Source organism: Poecile atricapillus, chromosome 2 (assembly GCF_030490865.1).
Source record: "Poecile atricapillus isolate bPoeAtr1 chromosome 2, bPoeAtr1.hap1, whole genome shotgun sequence".
Classification (NCBI taxonomy): domain Eukaryota; kingdom Metazoa; phylum Chordata; class Aves; order Passeriformes; family Paridae; genus Poecile; species Poecile atricapillus.
Genome location: NC_081250.1, coordinates 117959227 through 117977592, shown reverse-complemented (window position 1 = coordinate 117977592; position 18366 = coordinate 117959227). Strand labels below are relative to the sequence as shown.

General features: G+C 39.0%; 1 protein-coding gene across 1 annotated transcript in view; it reads right to left on the bottom strand.

The window, feature by feature from the left end:
• The window catches only part of NKAIN3 (sodium/potassium transporting ATPase interacting 3), a 332531-nt gene that overhangs the window by 25073 nt on the left and 289092 nt on the right, over positions 1-18366 (bottom strand). The window contains exon 5 of the mRNA XM_058833846.1: positions 237-297. Within this exon, the coding sequence (XP_058689829.1) occupies positions 237-297 (61 nt within the window). The remainder of the gene's footprint in view (positions 1-236; positions 298-18366) is intronic.

Below are 18366 nucleotides of genomic sequence, written 5' to 3'. Positions count from 1 at the left end.
ACAGGCTCATGTAAGAGGTTCAAATCTCTATGAAGAAGTTCAGAAAGTGCAATCCTACCTCGACAACTTGTTAGTACCTAAATAAATATGTCTTCAAGCATAATTGGGTGTGTACATGAATGCCAGGTTCTGCCATTTTTCAAACTTTGTTCTTTGCCTTGATAGTTCAATGCAAGACTAAGTCTCAGCCCAGGTACCTTGGCTCCAGAGATGGTGAGGTGTGTATCAGTACTTACAGCTGTCCTCCTCCTCCATGAAAATACTGATCACATAACAGGCATACACAAATCCAACCAGCTGTGTGAAAAAAGAGGAAAAGCCAACATTAGAACACATTGAACACATACAGAGCTTTTACTACAATGATATACAGGTATCACAGCTAAATTTTAAAGATACTTACTTTTTCCTATTACTATTTCCCACATTTACAAATTTCAGTGCAAATGGTCACAAACAGCTAAAATAATTTTCTCTCTTTTACTCAAGTTGCATAACATATATTTTATTTATAAATATTTATTTTATAGTTTAAAATATTTCCTAGTCCCAGTGGGATCCATATTGATTAATACTTCTATTAATACTGGTGGGAAATATCTGTACCCTGATGTTCAGCTGGTATTTACATTTCTTTGTTCTTCAATACCTCTGTTCTCACATAGCTTTTCCCACATGGATGCAGGCCCTCTATGCACCTCATATGCTTACTAAAATGCCAAAATATTTATTGACTGCTACAGAATTAAGTCATAGTAACAATTCTGTGGAATCCACAAGAGATGTCTTTTGGCGCTGCATGAAGTGTCCCAGTGAAGAACTCTTAGGCAAAATTTTAAATTGATAGGTGAATTGTCACCATGCAACTAGATAGTAAAACTGGGTTATGATTCCTTGACATCAGGAAATACCTTATCAATAGTTCATGTTAACTATGCAGGAAATGAACAATAGCATTTCTCCAAAGAACAACAACAGTCAAACCATGCCATTATTTTAACAGCAGCCCCCACAAAAACATCCTCCTTAACCCAGATCTGTGTCACTTGTGCCACCAAAAGGAAGGGATTAAGATCTTTAGGATCAAGAAATAGAAACGCCACTCATTCCTTATCCATATAGACAAAATGTTTTCTTATGGCCATGACCAAAGATGAAGAAAATCCCACTGGGCAAGGAAACCTATTAAACTGCACAGCCAGACATGTCCAATCTTGAGAAAATATTGTTTGTGCAGCTGTACACAATTCATGCTATCTGAAAGCCTTGAAAAGACTCTTCATGAGAGATTTCAAAAATAGCCCAGAGATTAGTTTTAAGAACACTCCTTTTTCTCTGGTCCATTCAAAAAATCTAATTAAAATAGTTATTCTAAGGATGTCACGGATCAGCCATCTGGGAAAGAGGTAATTTAATAGTATCTAGACAGGTATAAGCTCCTTCAGAAGCAGAGAAATCATTCCAACCTGCTTTCTGGTTGGGCTGCACGAGGAGCTTTACAAGCAGCTCCAAAAGCTTCTCTGCAGACAAAAAAGCTTGTCCACACAAGGGAATTCAGGGAATGCAAGATGAATTAACTAAAGCTGTGAAATCAATGCACATAAGATAAAGTACATTAAATCCCTGTGTGGCCTTCCCCATTCAGAAATAAAGTGGCCCTAGTTCACTGCAGTTTAATCCTTCTCCAAGGGATTAATCTTCCCACAGAGAATTAATCTACAGTATGCTGAAGCTGAGCTACTTGTGAATGAGGGCTGTCACAGCACTGTGGCACTGTCCCACTGGAGCTTCCTCTCCATGGCATCCACCTCACTGGTGTTTTGACAAAGTGACTTTAATCCAACTTTTCTCTCATTCTGAGCAGACTACAGCATCAGCAGCTTCCCTGACTGCTTTTTGGTGTCCAGTTTGCTGCGTGGTATTGCCACCCCCTCTCTCAGGTGAGCAGCACTTTGTGCATCATCGCTTTGTTGCACTGATGCTCTGAGGCAGCTGAATTCAGTCCAGCTCTGCAGGAGGCGCTTGCTGGATGTGGCCAGGACAGGTCCATGCCTGAGCTGCCCATCCCCATGTGCCTGGTGCCAGGGAGGCTGCAGCAGGATGGACCCACAGACACGCAGGGCTGGCTGGGTCACTGCGTGCTCACTTCACCTGCTGAGAGTTGTGTGGGTCACTGGGAGCAGTCCAGCCCCTGCTGTTAATGACAATGGGATCTATCAGTTCTGCTGCCAGCACATCCAGGGCCAGCATTGACTTACAGACTCCTTGACAGCTTAAGCATATTTTTTCCCTAAACTTCACAGTTTAGAGCACCTTTCAGGCATGACAACTAAAACAATAAAACATAAAGGCTTCCAAGAGATCAAAAGACAAATCCTAACTGAGATGCAGTGCTTGTGCCACCTGAAGGTTACATATAATTAAAAAAATATTGCCTTTGTACCACAGAAAAATCAGAAAATGGGTGATTTTTCCTAACAGGATGTCAACTGTTTATTTTCAAGGTTTCCTGATCACCATTCGTGTTGTGCAATTTAACTATATAAGTCACTTGGGTTTGTTTCCTTTTCTTAAACATGACTAAAATATTTTGAAGAGTAAAACTGCTGAACAAATAATGAAAATTATATAAGTGAATTGTAGAACAGACTGTGGGTTAAGTGTTTGTGAAGGAAGATGAAATACTAGAGTTATTCACTCTTTCCCCATCAAGCAATTATTTTTTCTTATTAGTAGTATTCTGTATTAAATTAATTTTATATTTATAAATGCAATTCTTTCTTTACATGTACATGTGTGCTCTATATCCATGCATATTATATAAAACATATCTCTGTAAGTGCTTCCAGCAGATTTCTCAAATATCAAAGATGTTGGACAAGTGGATAAAGCACAGCAAGACTTCCACTCTATCGAGTAATAAATGACCTGACACAGAGAAAGCAATAGGCAAAAGTGCTCAAAAAAGTCTTCCAAAAATGTGGGTCATGACAAGCCTGAGTTTTAACAGTCTTAAGAGCTTTCATCCTGCTCTTCCAGTAGACCTTCTCCTTAATCTTTTCCCACTCACCTCCATGCTTGAAACACACTTTGCCTAATCTATGACCTTCTTCAAAAATCAGCAGACTTTCTCTACTTCTCAGAAATATGTTTCTTTGTATTCCTCAGCATTAGAAATCACTGCTAGCTGTTGTATTTACGATGTATAATTTAAACCACACCATTTTCCCCATCTGTTTAGTTATTAATACCAGGAGAAATAAAATATATATATATATATTCACCCTCTTTCAATTTTGTGGTCTTTTCAAGGAGGGGAAAAAAAAAGAGGTGACTAACCATAACCCTCCATAATCCAATAATATCTTTCTGTAGTTAAATGTCAGAATGCATGTTTCTGAGAGAATAAAGCAATGAGGAGAAAAAAGAGCCCTTTAGCATCAACTGTCAGGTATTGCTGCTCGGGGGGTCAGCAAGGCTTGGCTTGTGACTAACAAACAAGTAGTTATAGTTGGGTACCTGATATCCACAGCACCATTAACAAGAAGTGATGAAGTGGGAATATACCCTTTGACAGATGAGACCTGTTTCCAGGTCCTTAAACAGAGTTACAGCCACCACTGTGTGAATATATTTGTAAATGAATTAATTAAATCCTCTTATTTTGCATTACTGTTGGACATGCTAATAAAATATTTATTCCAACAAATGACTTTTGGTATCTTGGTTAACGCAGCTGCTGTTTAATTAATAGTGTTATGCTCATATGAACCCATCTAGCCATCTTGCTAATTGCCAGTCTTGGTACTGGAAATGTGGGCTACTGGCCTGGCACCAAGTGATAGACTGAAATGTGTATTCCCTGATAACTAAGCAAATATGTTGCATATGAGCTGGAAGATTCTTAATTTGGTCATCTTGAGTTTCAGTATTCATTGAAAGGGACCAATGAAGTGGTTGGAACAGGATGTCCAATGCATCAAAGATCACTAGCACCTGAAAGTATAAATAGGAGCCTCTGGCTTGATCCAGAGAGAAATAGACAGCCAGGAGGCCTTGTCTCAAAAACATTGAGTTCAAGGCATAGAAACCTTCTGGGATCCCTGCACTGTACAAGACTGTCCTACCAGGAGAGCCCAGCCTAGTTAAGTGTCTCAGAAGACACCTGTCAGTGCTATTCTGCAGAAAATCAGGTGGGAAAGTGTGGGCATAGGCTGCTGTTCCCAACCTTCATCCAACTACACAGTGGTTAGGGTATACATCTTTCTCTAGAGAGAATAAGCAATACATAAAATACTCAGCTATTTCACGGAAGCAGAGAATAGTTTTGGTTGGAAGGGACTTTAAACCTCTTCTGGTTCAACCTCCCTGCTGTGGGCAGGAACATCTTTCACTAGGCCAGGTTTCTCAAATTACATCCAGCCTGTCCTTGAACACTTACAGGTATGGGGCATCCACAGTTGCTCTTGGCAGCCTGCTCAAGTGCCTCACCACCCTTACTGTAAAAAATGTCTTCCTAATGTTCAATCTTATCTATGCTTTTTCAATTTACAGCTCTTACCCTTTGCCCTCTCACCACAGACCATGGTAAAAAGCCTCTTTCCATCTTTCTTATAAGTCCCCCTTATAAATTGAAAGCCCAAAATAAATTTTAAATAGCCCCAACTCTCTCAGCCCTCCAAATATTCTCATGGCCCTCCAAGTGGAATATCATGAAAGCAGAGTAGAGGGGTAGAATCACCTCCTTTGACCTACTGGTTACACTTCTTGTGATGCAGCCAAGGGTACAACTGGCTTTCTGGACTGAAAGTGCACTTTGCTGACTCATTTTAAGCTTGTCATCAACCGTGATCCCCAAGTTCTTCTCAGCAGGGTTCTTTTCATGCCATTCATCCCTCAGCCTGGTACTGTGGATTGCCCTGAGGCAGGTGCAAGATCTTGCACGTGGCCTTTTTGAACCTCATGTGGTTCACATGGGCCCACTCCTTGAGCCTGCCAGGGTCCCTCTGTGTGGCATCTCTCCCCTCAAGCCCACCAACAGCACCACTCAGCGTGGTGCCATCAGCAAACCTGCTGAGGGTGCACCCAATATTGCATTAATTACCGTCAGTAATGAAGGCATGGAATAACACCAGTCCCACTATGGGCCCCCGAGTGATACCACCTGTTACTGAATATTGAGCCATAGTTCTTTGGACATGACCATACAGAATTTTTAGACCCATCAGAACTTTCCCACAGAAAACCTTATTTCTTCAATGACTAGCTGATAAGTGTTGCTGAATTCTCCAAGTCATAGTGAAGGATAGGCTCAGTTTGTGAGAAACAGTTGTCACCTAGGCTAGAAGTTGGCAGAGACTTCAGTGTGGAGTCCACAAAGGGATTTCTTATTAGTGGAACATGGGTACATTGATATGATGCTGTTATCAAGGCTTTTGATGCATAATTTATTTTCTGCTGATATCCTTAGGTAGAAATAAAATAGTAGTAATCTCTGCTATTTTTCTTCTGTGCAGGCAGCAGAGTCTCAAGAGAACCTTAATGCGTTAGTCTGACTTAAATCTCCAGGCTTAAGCTATGGACATCTGCATGAAATGTAAATGCCTAGTTTTATAGAAGTGAAATTAGATTATATAATTGTCCATCATTAAACTGAGAGAAACTATTAAAACATGTAAGAAATTAAAAAACTAATCATTTGAGCAAATATATGCTGTGAGATATAATTGCTTTAATAAATGGATATTACTAGAATATATCCTATTAAAAATAAGAATCAAACTGAGTGCAAAAATGTATGTTTACTCACTAATTAATGTATTTTAATAGTTACTACTTAATGTGGATTAACCTTTCCTAACAAAAGCAAGGACAAATGCAAAATAAAACTAGAGTGATGATTTAAATCAAGGCTGCTTTCTGCAGACTGAAACGCTTTTTATTAAAATTGATGATTTGGATAATTTTGATTTAAATCTTCCTGCTTTGCTTTGTCATCATCAGCTGGGGCCTTTAATTACGCTCTCACAGTATGAGATTACTTTCCTATCAGCTTCGCATACTGCAGTTCCACTGGTTCAAAGCTGATATGTGAGTCTTCCCTACGTATTTAAGATTACACAAAGCAGTGCCCTGGGCTATCAGGTTAATCTTCAAGGTCAGGTGTACAACAGGGCACTTTCCACTGTTAAGCAGCTACACAGAGCCTTGCAGAGATCTTGTTGCAACAACATGGAACCATCCTCATAAACAAAATAAATGTGCAGTACTCCTGGCTCCAAGAGGATGTATGTGACATTGTAGGTAAACTAGATTTGGGAGATTTCTCCAATCAAAATGGAAACTGTGCTTCACACTCTTTCTTGTACACATACAATCTGCCCAGATTGCCATTGCACTGAATACGACTTTTTCTTGACTTCTTTTTTGCTTTTTTTTTCGTTATTTCTTATTTATCTGCAGGGTTCTTCGAAACTGTAACTTGACAAACATGATTCCTTTTTTTCTGCAAGATCCTTCACTATTACCCAATTTCCCACAAAGACTGAGGAAGTGTGAAAAGAAAAGAAACTTTTAAAACTGAATCTTTATGCATAAAAAAAATTGTAGGATACAAAGCTTGACAAGATGTCTTAAATTTAACTGATAAAATGGAGACTGTGTAACAAGAGTGAATTTACTTAGCAAAAGGGTAAAAATGCATTAAATTACAAAGCATCCTGACTATTACTGTTTCCTCATTAGCATTTTCAGAAGAGCTAACAACTCCTGAGGAAAAATTGAAACATGAGTAGTTAATCTTCTTAGCTACCTACTTGCCACTAACACTTTTATTACTCTGCAGAGAGGACTGTAAAGCCCTTTTCCTCCATTAAAGACTAGAAAAGTGCTAAATCAGAATGGGAGATACATAAGGGAAACAGGATATTATCCCAGTATCTGTGTGTATACACGATTCAGCAAGATAGAAATATGATTTAAGATTATCAGGCACAAAGAAACCATAACTCTACATATTTCAAGACAATGAAAAAGGAAAAAGATCCAGAGTAACAGCAGTATATAGTTCGAGCACAATAATAACCATTTACTACTATAGTAAATAGTTATCCAATTATATGACACTACACAATTATGCATTCTACTGCTTGATTATTAATATTTTACTAGAAACATATTGTAAAACTGTATCATTATAGATAAATTCAAAACTGAGTGCAATTTTTTGAATTAAAGAACAGACAGTTTCAAAGGTATGTCTGCATTTTTCAGAATTATATGGTGAAATGTGTTACATTTTTCACTGTTAGTGGGGGGAGGCTCAATCTGAAAGTACTTAGGAATCTAAAATCATAAAAGCACCCAAACAACTGGAAAAATGTCCAGAAAACATAGCAGAAAAAGGTAGCAGCAGCAGCTGAAGTACCCCATGTTTTCTGATTTATTTTTTTTTTTTTCTCTCTCCTTCATCTTCCTAAAATCTATTTGATTTGAGTTGAATAAAATTCAGGCTGTAGAGATATTGTCTACCAATTTAATCAGCATGGCACAGAGCTGCTCTGGTCCAACTGTGCCATTTGTAGCTGTAGTAGAAAGTTCCTAGAGACTTAAAACCCTGATAACCCTTAAAATGTGCTAAGGACTCTGTAAATGGGTGACAGGAGCTTTGTGGTACTTTTGCTATTTATTTACCATGGAGTAAAAATTGAGCAGATACTAAAATGTCTGTTCTTAAAATACACAGAGGTTGTTGTTGGCTATTACTGCAGGAGCCAATTCCTCCTGAATACCATCTAGCTAGCACTGGGAGCCCAGCACCATGCTGGAAAAGACTACTACCTACATCTGTTAGTTACTGTGCTTTTTGAAGTTCTACCTTGTATTTGCTGCTCTCAAGTCTTTGTTTCCACTGTGTCTCTTTGCTTTAAATTAAAAATTGTATTGACAATCTGATTTTCCCAGGCCAAGATCCGAAACTTTGTTGCCTGCCCTCAGTCTGGGAATTTATTTCTCCAGCTGTATAAATGTATAACTCCCTGTTACCCAGTTTCCCAAAAACAACTTTACCAGTTAAGATGGAGGAATGATGTGTTTTGTTGCCAAAATGTGTCCCAGCCTTGTTAGGGCTGAGACCAAGAAGGGAAAACTTAGCGTGTTCTCTCTCCCCTCTTGTTCTTCAGCTTAGCTCTGGGTTATTCTCCCTCCTTTGTTTTTGCTGCAAGTCCTTAGAAATAATATTTTGTGCCCTGAGTTCTGAAAGACAGAGGATTTTGAGCAAACTGTGTAATCCAATCTCGTGTATAATTCCGCAGGTGACAGAATTTCACCTAGGTACTCTGTTAACACTATGAAAATGTCAGAGCAACCTTGACAGACTGGGCTGGGGTACTGGTGCTCCAAGATGAGTTATGCCCACAGAAGTCATCTGGGAACCTTTGTAATTTACTCAGAGAAGAGATTAGAAATAAGCCCCAAGCATTAATACTTATCTATGTGGTTGTCTATTCTGTGATAGAGATCTAAATTTCCTATTTGGAATGAAAAGGAAGTCTTAAATAGGTAAAAACACTGAACATAGTATTTAAACATGACTGGTCAGAACAGTGTTTTATCTTGAAATATATTAATTGCTTATTAATGATACAACTGGATATAGTGAAAGTCAAAAGTGTAAAATAAAGGCAACCTTAAACATTGAAAGTTTAAGAGCAAAACAGTGGAAAGTGAAGGGGATGAGGGTGGTAAGAAGGAAGAGAAAGGAGATCTACATCTAAGCAGACTCTTAACAAAATCACCAAAAAAGAACTGGATAAACAAGTGAGACTTTAGATCTAGCTTTTCTCCAGTGTGTAAAGAAAATAAAAGCCATCCTAAGAACAGGGTCAAAGTTCTCATGTTTAATTTAATGACTAATTAATTTGTCAGCTGAATAACAGGAACTGAGAAAACCTTTTACATCTAATTTTACAATAAGCAGGTGAAAAGATGACCTTTCTTCATTTCTGCCAAACTCACTTGGTGTTATTTGTTTTTGTATTTTCTAAATACCTGCTTTTGTTTGCTTTCACCTTTGCTTAGTAGTGTTGAGGATAATTTCAGAGCTACTTGCAGATCACACCATATTTCACATCTTTTGATATAACAAAGAAATTCATGTTTGATGGTGTCTTGTAACCCGAAGTACTTCCTAAAGTACTCATCAGATAATGCCTTTACCTCCACCTAAGCTGCACATACCCCTTTGGTAGCTGGTAATGAAATCAGAAGAAAGAATGAAAGAAATGTCTGCCAGTGACTAAAGCCAATATAAATCTCTTTGGCATGTGACAAGGTACTTGGGAAGGTTTTCGAATCCCAGTGAAACCGATTATGCATGCAGGGGGTACAAAAGCAAATTGCTTTCAGAACAGCAGAATATTACAAATCTTGGCCATTTTTTATGCTAATACTCCTTTTAAAATTCTTTCACTGCTTATTCTGCAATCATGAAAGATGTTCTTTGTTGATAGAATGCCAAAAGATATTTTTTCCCTCCTTATTAGATCTGAAGGCACATAATGAGAGTATTATTTCCACTTAGGTCTTACAACAGACACAGAGAATGTATTTTAATTCCAACAATGCATTGAAATCTGTAAGAATGACTCCTTTCTACTGAATCACTTCTTTCCCTTCACGCACAATGTAAATAACACATGCATGAAACAATTATATTACCATGAGGCAGCACACATTTAAAGATAAACAAGCTGTGACATGGAAGCAAAAATATCTAGTTCAAGATTTGAGTGAATTATGACAGTCTGATCCCCACTATTAGCTAAGCACCTTTATAGATATATCTTAAATACCTAAGTAATAACAGCTAAGACTGAACATAATATCATTCTGGCTCCTGTTAATCCATAAAGATGGCTTAAAAATCATATGAAAAAAATTGTAAAGCTTTCAGTAACAACAGTTATGCCACAGCAGTCAGTTGAGGGAGGAGATTCTCTTCCTCTGCTCTTGCAAGATCCCACATGGAGCACAGTGCCCAGCTCTGGGGCCCCCAGCATAAGAAGGACATGGACCTGCTGGAGGGCAGCCAGAGGAGGCCACGAAGATGATCCGAGCCTCTGCTATGAAGACAGGCTGAAACAGCTGGGGCTATTGAGCCTGGAAAAGAGGAGGCTCTGGGGAGACTTTAGAGCACCTGCCAGTGGCTGAAGGTGGCTATGAGAAAGATGCAGAGGGACTTTTCACAAGTAATAGGACAAGAGGGCTGTGTGAGAGTGTTGAGGCAGAGGAACACATTGCCCAGAGGAGAAGTTGTGCTTGGAAGTGTTCAAGGCCAGCCTGGATGGAGCTTTGAGCAACCTGGTCTAGCAGGAGGTGTCCATGCTCGTGGCAGGCAATGTTGAATCTGATGATCATTAGAGTCCCTTCTCATCCAAACCATTCTATGATACCTCAGAGAATAACAGAAAAACAAAAAGCAACCCAAAAAAGATAGACCCAAAGCCATCATACCATCTCATGCAGGAAATGCTGTATAATCCAATGAATGGAAAATAAGAATTTAACCTCTACCCTTACCAGCCTGCTCATATTATTGACACAGAAAGGCACCTCAGAAGTAATCTCCAAAGCTTGACTGACATGCAGTAGCTTAGACCAGCCATTAATCAAATCACACAGAAATAAAAGCTTTGAATAATAACCAAGAGCTGATTAAAACTCACAAGAGTGTAGAAATTCATATAAGGCAGCATGAATGAGCACAGATTGCCTGAAAACTTTTCTTATAATCTGGTTTGCAGGGCAGGGTGGATAGTATTTCTGTCTGTGAGTATCAATTCCCAAACATTTTTGGACATTGCATAATTCACTGTTCTTTTCCTATTACTATTTTGTTTAATATATGCAAGGAAAATCACACCAAAAACCCTTCTATCTCCACCAGACTTTGACTTTTTTTGCCGTTTTGGGCATGTTTGTTGAAATACTAGGGTGATAAACAATAGCAGATGACAGATAGAAAAGGTGGAGATACAATGATCTTTCTTAATCATCCCTTTGTTTTCCCTAATGCATTTTCATCTAGCAGCATATTTAGTAGATGATCTACCCCACGTGTGCTTTTGCTTGTGTATGAATATGCCATATTTAAACCATAGAACAAATGATTCAGTTTTGAGCCACAGTTGAACTGGGGTTTTTTGTCTTTGGAAAGAACAATACTATAATTAGAAACGTAGCAGAATTTATGTGCTTGGCAGCTAATATAGCAGCCTCTTCACTCAGCACAAACTGTAATTATTCAATACGAGGACATGGGGACAAACATGACAGAATGGTGTACCATGAAAGATGGTGGAAGGGAAAAGCCATGTCCTTGTTTGATCCTTCCCACTGTAGCTCTCACTATGGATAACATTGTTTAATTTGTTCAAGCTGCTACCTGAATATGCACAGAGAAGTACATAAACACACACACATCCTTATAATCCTTTGTGGTCTGCTGTGATATATGAGAAACAAGAATACCATAAAAGCTGCAATGTTATCAGTTTGTTCAGGTATTCCCAGTTAAACTGTGTGCTAAAAGGCTTTTGTGCTGGATTCCCACTGGGCAGAAAAGCTATCAAGAATTGCAGTGAAGCTTTGCTTTCTATCAGTGCCTAATGAATTTCCAAAGCCGCTTCTCCCGTCATGTCTGACCCTGTGTGATCTCTTATACCACATGTCCCTGGCACAGTTTATTTGATTGCAGTAGAATAGTCCCTGAATATATGTTGTGGCTTCATGTCCCACTCACTCCTGTTTCTTACCAGCAGCTTTCACTTGACACTGCATCCCATCGCTCCCTTTACCTTCTGAAAGGAGCATTTCCTTTCCTAAGTGTCTCAGCTCAGCCGGTCATCAGGCAGCATGCACATAGACAAACTACACTGGAGCCATTCTAGAAAGGACTTTTTCTCCTGCCATCAGCACAAAACCACCACAAGCATCCCTTCATGGCCAGTGAGTGTGTCCCCACATGCTGGATGTATGGGAGGCATCTTCTGGTCTTGCCCCAGAGCCAAGTGTCAGGATGTTTTAGCATATGGGAAGTAGTTTTGCCCCTAACTACTGCCTCGAGGCTACTCCTGCAAAGAAATGCAAAATCAGCAAGGGAGACTGCACCTGGCAAAAAGCTGCTCATTTGCTACACTGAGAGTATGTCATGACTGGAAATGTCTTTGGATTCCCTGATTCTGGCTCATAGGCTGAGCTTTGGTTACAGCAGGTAGTTCCTTTCTGGGAAACAAGCTCAGATTTGATCTAGGACAGAGGTGATGGTGCTTATTCGGGTCATGTTTGGCATGAAGAGAGACTCTGAATTACACAGCCTGAAGGAGATTGTCAGGAGAGAAAATGTTAACCTGCTTCTCCTCCTTCTCCTTGAACCCAGAACTGGGATGGATCTTTGCCAAGAAATCTTCCCCTGTACATGAGGGGCACCAGAGCCTCAAAAGCCTGTCCTTAGAAATGCTGTTATACACGGGGGAGGCTGAAGGTATCACCAAAACAGGAACCTTTGGACATCTGGAATATGTTTCTAGGGTTCCCGTGCTCTCAGACAGGGTGTTTGAAATCTCCTTTTTTCTTCTTTTCAGGTACAAATAAGTTTAAGCTTACTAAAACGTGCTGTGCAGCTCAGACTAGCTGAATAAGTACCTGGGAGGTTAAACTTTATGTCACTCTTTCCCCTGCTGAAACAATTCCCTCATATTGTGAATAGAACTAGAGCTGGCTTATTTAAAGGAAACTCAGGTAGGTCTATTTTACTGGCAACTCTCACAGTTCTCTGAAATGTTAACTTTTACAAAAGCCAGTTTAGACCAAGAGGAAAATAAGAGAGGCAGTCTAGCTTCTGTAATAAGCAAATTGCCACAAACTATAATTATTCAATATGAGGACATGGGGACAAATATGACAGAATGGTGTAAAATGAAAAATAATGGACAGGGGAAGCCATGTCCCATATTAAAGCCCTTTGGGGGATAATTCAATTGATCCAGAACACTTACACCTCCAGAAATTTCTTTGACCAGATCCCTAGCCACAACTTCTCAGTAATTACATACTGTCATGGAATAAAAACTGTTAATTTCTTAATCTCATAGATGAGAATAGAACAGGACAGGGCTATTTCAAATGGAAGGGACCTACAACAATCATCTAGTCCAAGTGCTTGACCATTTCACTTCTGACTAAAGGCTAAATGTCCAAATGCCTCTTACACACTGACAGACTGGGGCCACCTCTTTAGGGAGCCTGTTCCAGTGTTGCACTACTTTCACAGTCAAGAGATGCTTCCTATCATCAAGTTTAAACCTTCCCCAGTGCAGCTTTGAGCCATTCCCACATTTCCTATCACAGGATATCAAAACTGGAGAAAAGATCAGCACCTGTCTGTACACTTGCCCTCCTCAAAAAACTGGAGAGAGCAATGAGGTCAGCCCTCAGCCTCCTTCTCTCTGAACAAGCTGAATGTCCTTAGCCGCTCCTCACAGGATGTGTTCCAACCCTTTCACCAGCTTTGCTGCCCTCCTCTGGGTGCATCCAAGGACCTTCACATCCTTCTTAAACTGTGGGGCCCAGAACTGCTCACAGCACTCCAGGTGGGGCCACACTGATGCAAAACACAGTGGTATAATCACCTCTTTTGACTGGCTGGTGATGCTGTATTTGATGCACCCAAGGGTGGAGTTTGCCCTCTTGACTGCCAGGTCACACTGCTGACTCTTCCTGAGCCTGCTGTCAGCCAGCACCCCCAAAAAGTACAAGGATATATAAACCCTGTATGATTTACACTATGCAGCAAAACAAAACAGAAGTCCGGTGCAAAATGTTGTAGATGGATCTCAGGGCATTGAGCGAGTGGGTGATAAAAGTAGAGCTGAAATTCTATGTCAATAAATGCAAAGTAATGCACATAAGGAAAACCAGCTGTAACTACATGTATACAGTAATAGGCTCTAAATTTGATATTGGCTCTTTGGAGACTTGTGAATAGTTCATTATAAACCTCCGCTCAGTGCTCAGCAGCAGTCAGAAAGGAGAATCAAATAGTAGAAAAGCAATAGGAAAGAAAGTAGAATACATCATTATGCCACCATACAAATCCATTGTGTCCTGCATCCTCAATGCTGCACAAAGTTCTCTCTCCTCATCTCAGAAAGGTAGTAGTTGAATCAGGACAATTACAGAGAAAGGTGTCAAAGATAATCAAAGATATGGGTGGGTTTAGAAAAGGGAGAGATTAGATAAATTCACCTTTGGAAAGGAGACAATTAATGACAGAATCATAGAAAAAATAAAATCATGAATGGCTTGGAAATGATAAATACAGAATAATTAATCACAGTTTTCATTATATAAGGACAATGAAAAATCAAACCAAATTATCAGATCACAGACTAAGATGGTGCCTTTCATCACAAACTGAAGGAAGCACACAAATCAGAAATAAACTATGGAACCCAATGCCCTGAACATGCTAGAAAGATCAGACCTATGGATGGACCAAAAGCTGTTCTTTTCAGGGAAAAATGTTCATTGAAGGTTATGAGAAACCATACTTCCTGTATGACAGGGAAGTTCCAGCCAATATAGCCAGGAGATGCTAAGCCCTCATCTTTGCTGCATTGAACATGCCAATTTATTACTATTTACATTTGCTAAATTCAGCTGTAAATTTTATAGCTGGAAAATTAGGAGCATGGAAATCTAATGCACACAATAGGAAAGAGACCAAAATATTAACTCTAGGCTTAATGTACATGTTATAATTTCAGCCCAATATTTGTTGAATTGAAATGAATAAAAGTCCCTTGGAATCAGGTTTTGAAATTCATAAGGAATGGTTCAGTTAGATATGCTGCCTATTCCAGATGAAAGGGAAGATGTGCTGTTGATGCTTCCAGATAAAATATTGAGAATAGATATGAGTGATCATCAGCTATTATGTCAGATTTCTAGGATTACTCTCAGAAGTTCAAAATCTAAAATTTCCTTGCAACCTCATTCATTGTGAAAAATATGGGTTGTGATTGGAGCTGGGCCAGGAAAATTTTTTGTTTAATTAAGACTAAATTGCTATTACAAAATGTCAAAATAATTTATAGATTTCATTCTCAAGTCTTTAAAAAGTCAAAAAGTCACATTAATCAGGCAGTCTTTGCAGTAATAAAAAAATTAATACTTAAGAACAAAAACAAGTGCAAGGAAAAATAAAGACCTCTCAAATGAAAAGAATGATGTGCTACATTAATTGCTACATTTCTAAAATACTACTCAGCTCACTGTGGGACCCGTTTTCACAACCATCTCTAAAACTGATGTCAGTCTGACAACAGTAACCTATGAGCTCTTTGTATTTTTCAGATTTTTCATCCACTATCAATTTAGTAAATATGCTGCAATACACAGCAAGGCTTTTGACAGTGTCTCCCACAACATCCTCATAGGTAAGCTCAGGAAATGTGGGTCAGATGAAGGGGCACAGAGGTGGGTCAAGAATGGCTGAGTTCAGAGGGTTGTGATCAGCAGGGGAGAATCCAGCTGGAGCCCTGTAGTCAGAGCATTCCCCAGGGATCAGTACTGGATTCACTCTTACTCAATTTGTTTATCAATGACCTGGCTGAAAGGATAGAACATACCCTTCAGTTTATCAAATTTTTATAAGGCTTTTTACAATTCTTAAATTGGGCAATTTGGGGAACCCAGAGCAAATCTAATAGCTGTTGTTTTTTTGTGAATTTTACTATTCTCAGATAAATATTATTTGTTTTAGAACACAGTCATTTTGTCTTATGTATGGCTTCTCTAAAATCTGTATCACTGTGAAGAAAAAAATGAAGCATTTCTTACATTTCTTTAGAGGAAAGAAGTGCTACTACAAAAATTTTAAAATTTGTATGATCTTACTCACTGTCATGAAGAAAGTCCTGAGAGAGGGATGAGATTTCCTTTTGATGTTGTAAAACATAAACCAAATAATATCTATAAGAAATAACATTGAATAGGAAAACAGCTATCACAGCAGCAGCCCTGAACTACTAGAGATGACAATTCTGGGAGGAGAACAGTGGAACATGGGCATTAAACACCCAGGAACCAGATTGCAATGACCTGAGATGGAACATAGCTTCCAGGGGCAAAGATGTCTATGAAAAAAAGTTCAGGAAAGTGATCAGACTGACTAGAAGAACATACATTGAGCAAGTGCAGACTTTTCCAAGCAGAAATGTAGAAAATGATGGATTTGGCTCAATAGTGGTCTTCTGGATGACCTGCATAAAGATTAGCAGAGCAAAATATAAAATAACACCAGAAGTGTATAGGGATGAGCTCAGAAAGGTCAAGACAAGATGCAACAAAAAAGAGAATAAAGTGTAATAAAAAAATACTCAGTGGCATAAACTAATAAAGGGCAAGCTCAAGTAATGAGTTGTCACAATCCTCAGTGATACAACCGTGCCTGAGGCTGCAGGTTCCTGTTGCAGCAGTAATTATATTCCAGATGGGAACATCTCCAGGACTGGAGACATGGGTTTGCGAGGTGGATGCAAGGTTTGGCTGTGTTCCATGGCATTGCCTTCAGGGGACTACAGACCTTAAGGTGGCAAAAAAACTCAATGTCTTTTCTCTTTATTCCCTTCTTCAGCAGAAAGATTACCTGTGCCTGGTGAAGTAATGCAACTGACACTCATAAAAGACTCAGGTGAGAATAAGGAAGAGTATGCCATTGATTGTCTGCCTAAAATAGAAAGCTGAAAAAATTCAGATGAACTAGTCCTGGTAAATTCACCTCAAAGCATGGAAAAATCTGGCTGAAGCAATATCTCAAGCATCTTAAAACATATTTGTAACAATTTAATGAGGAGATGCTGAAGATCAGAAAAATCAAAGATTGTACCCATCTCTACACAAAGACAGGAAAAAAGAAGGGAAAAAGGAGACACAGAATTCTATCCCTAACTTTATTTACTGTAAACTTCTTAAAAAATAAAAAATAAAATTATTAGTTTGTAAATAAGCATATTAGGAGGTAGACATGGTGCTAAGTACTGAATAATATGAATATGAATAATGTTATATCAAGTGTGCTCCTTAGGAGAGACAATGGGCCTTGTAGTTAGGGAAGGAGACTCAGATGTGACAAGTCTTGACTTTAGTAAGCACTTTGACACTGCTTGACATTCTTATAAGCAAACTATGAAAATATTGCTTAGACCAAAGTACTGTTGTAAAGACTGAACAGCTGGCTTGAAAATTGCACCCAGAAATAGCTACTCATTGTCCTCCATCAAGTTAAGAGACAGTTGTTGATGGGGCTCCATGGAATTCCCCTGGGCCCAATGCTACCCAGCAGTTTCAGCAGTCACTGGGGTGTCTGCAGAGACACTCTGCCTTTCACAATTCCACATGGAGTAAACTGGCAGTGATTGCAAACCCATGGTGGACAAGAATAGAATTAAAATAACATTGGCAAATGGACAATGGGTCTGGAGAAAAATATAGTCCAAGTGCAAATTACTGTACTTGGGTAAGAATAAGGAATAACTGACTACCTGAAGACAAAACAGGGTGAACAACAGGCTACATAGCAGTTCCACAGAATAATGAACCACACCCAGGCTGTGACTGCATAATATCACAGTGCTGAGGGAAAAAAACCTAGACATCATGCTGGGATGCAAAACTGAATTTCAAGGTGAATCTGAAGTGCCCTGGAACACAGGTGTGGCATCAGATGACAGGTTGTGTATATTTTGTAGATCACCCTTCAGCAAAGAGGAGAACCAATCAAAGACATTTCAGATGAGAATTACAAGGATGATCAAACATCCAGAAAACATGGCCTCTTCAGAAATCCTATGATACTAAATTACACACTTCTTTAAAACTTCTGGACCTGGGAGTCTGCATTTACAGTGTATTGTTAGTTTTCATTGTTAAAAGAAAATGAAGTGCAAAGGGTTTCTTCAGAAAGCTGCCACCTAAACCACTTATCAAACAATTTTATTCTAGAAATAATAAGTTACTGTCAGAGGATAAAAATCTTAACGGAGCTTTTCAAATTCAATTACAACATGAAACAATTACTAATATCAAAAGACTCAAGGCTTTCCTCATTAATATTTTAAAGCAGTATGACAGATTATTTTGAGTATGTCAATAATGATTCATACTTCTTGTTGAGTACCCATTGTAAGGGAGGATGTTAAGACAGTTGAACTGTCTTTTTTCGGACCAATATATGAAAAACATCATTAAAGTCGTTATGAATCTAGACAGGGTATAACCTTGTCTGACAGCTGTAACGAGAGCAGA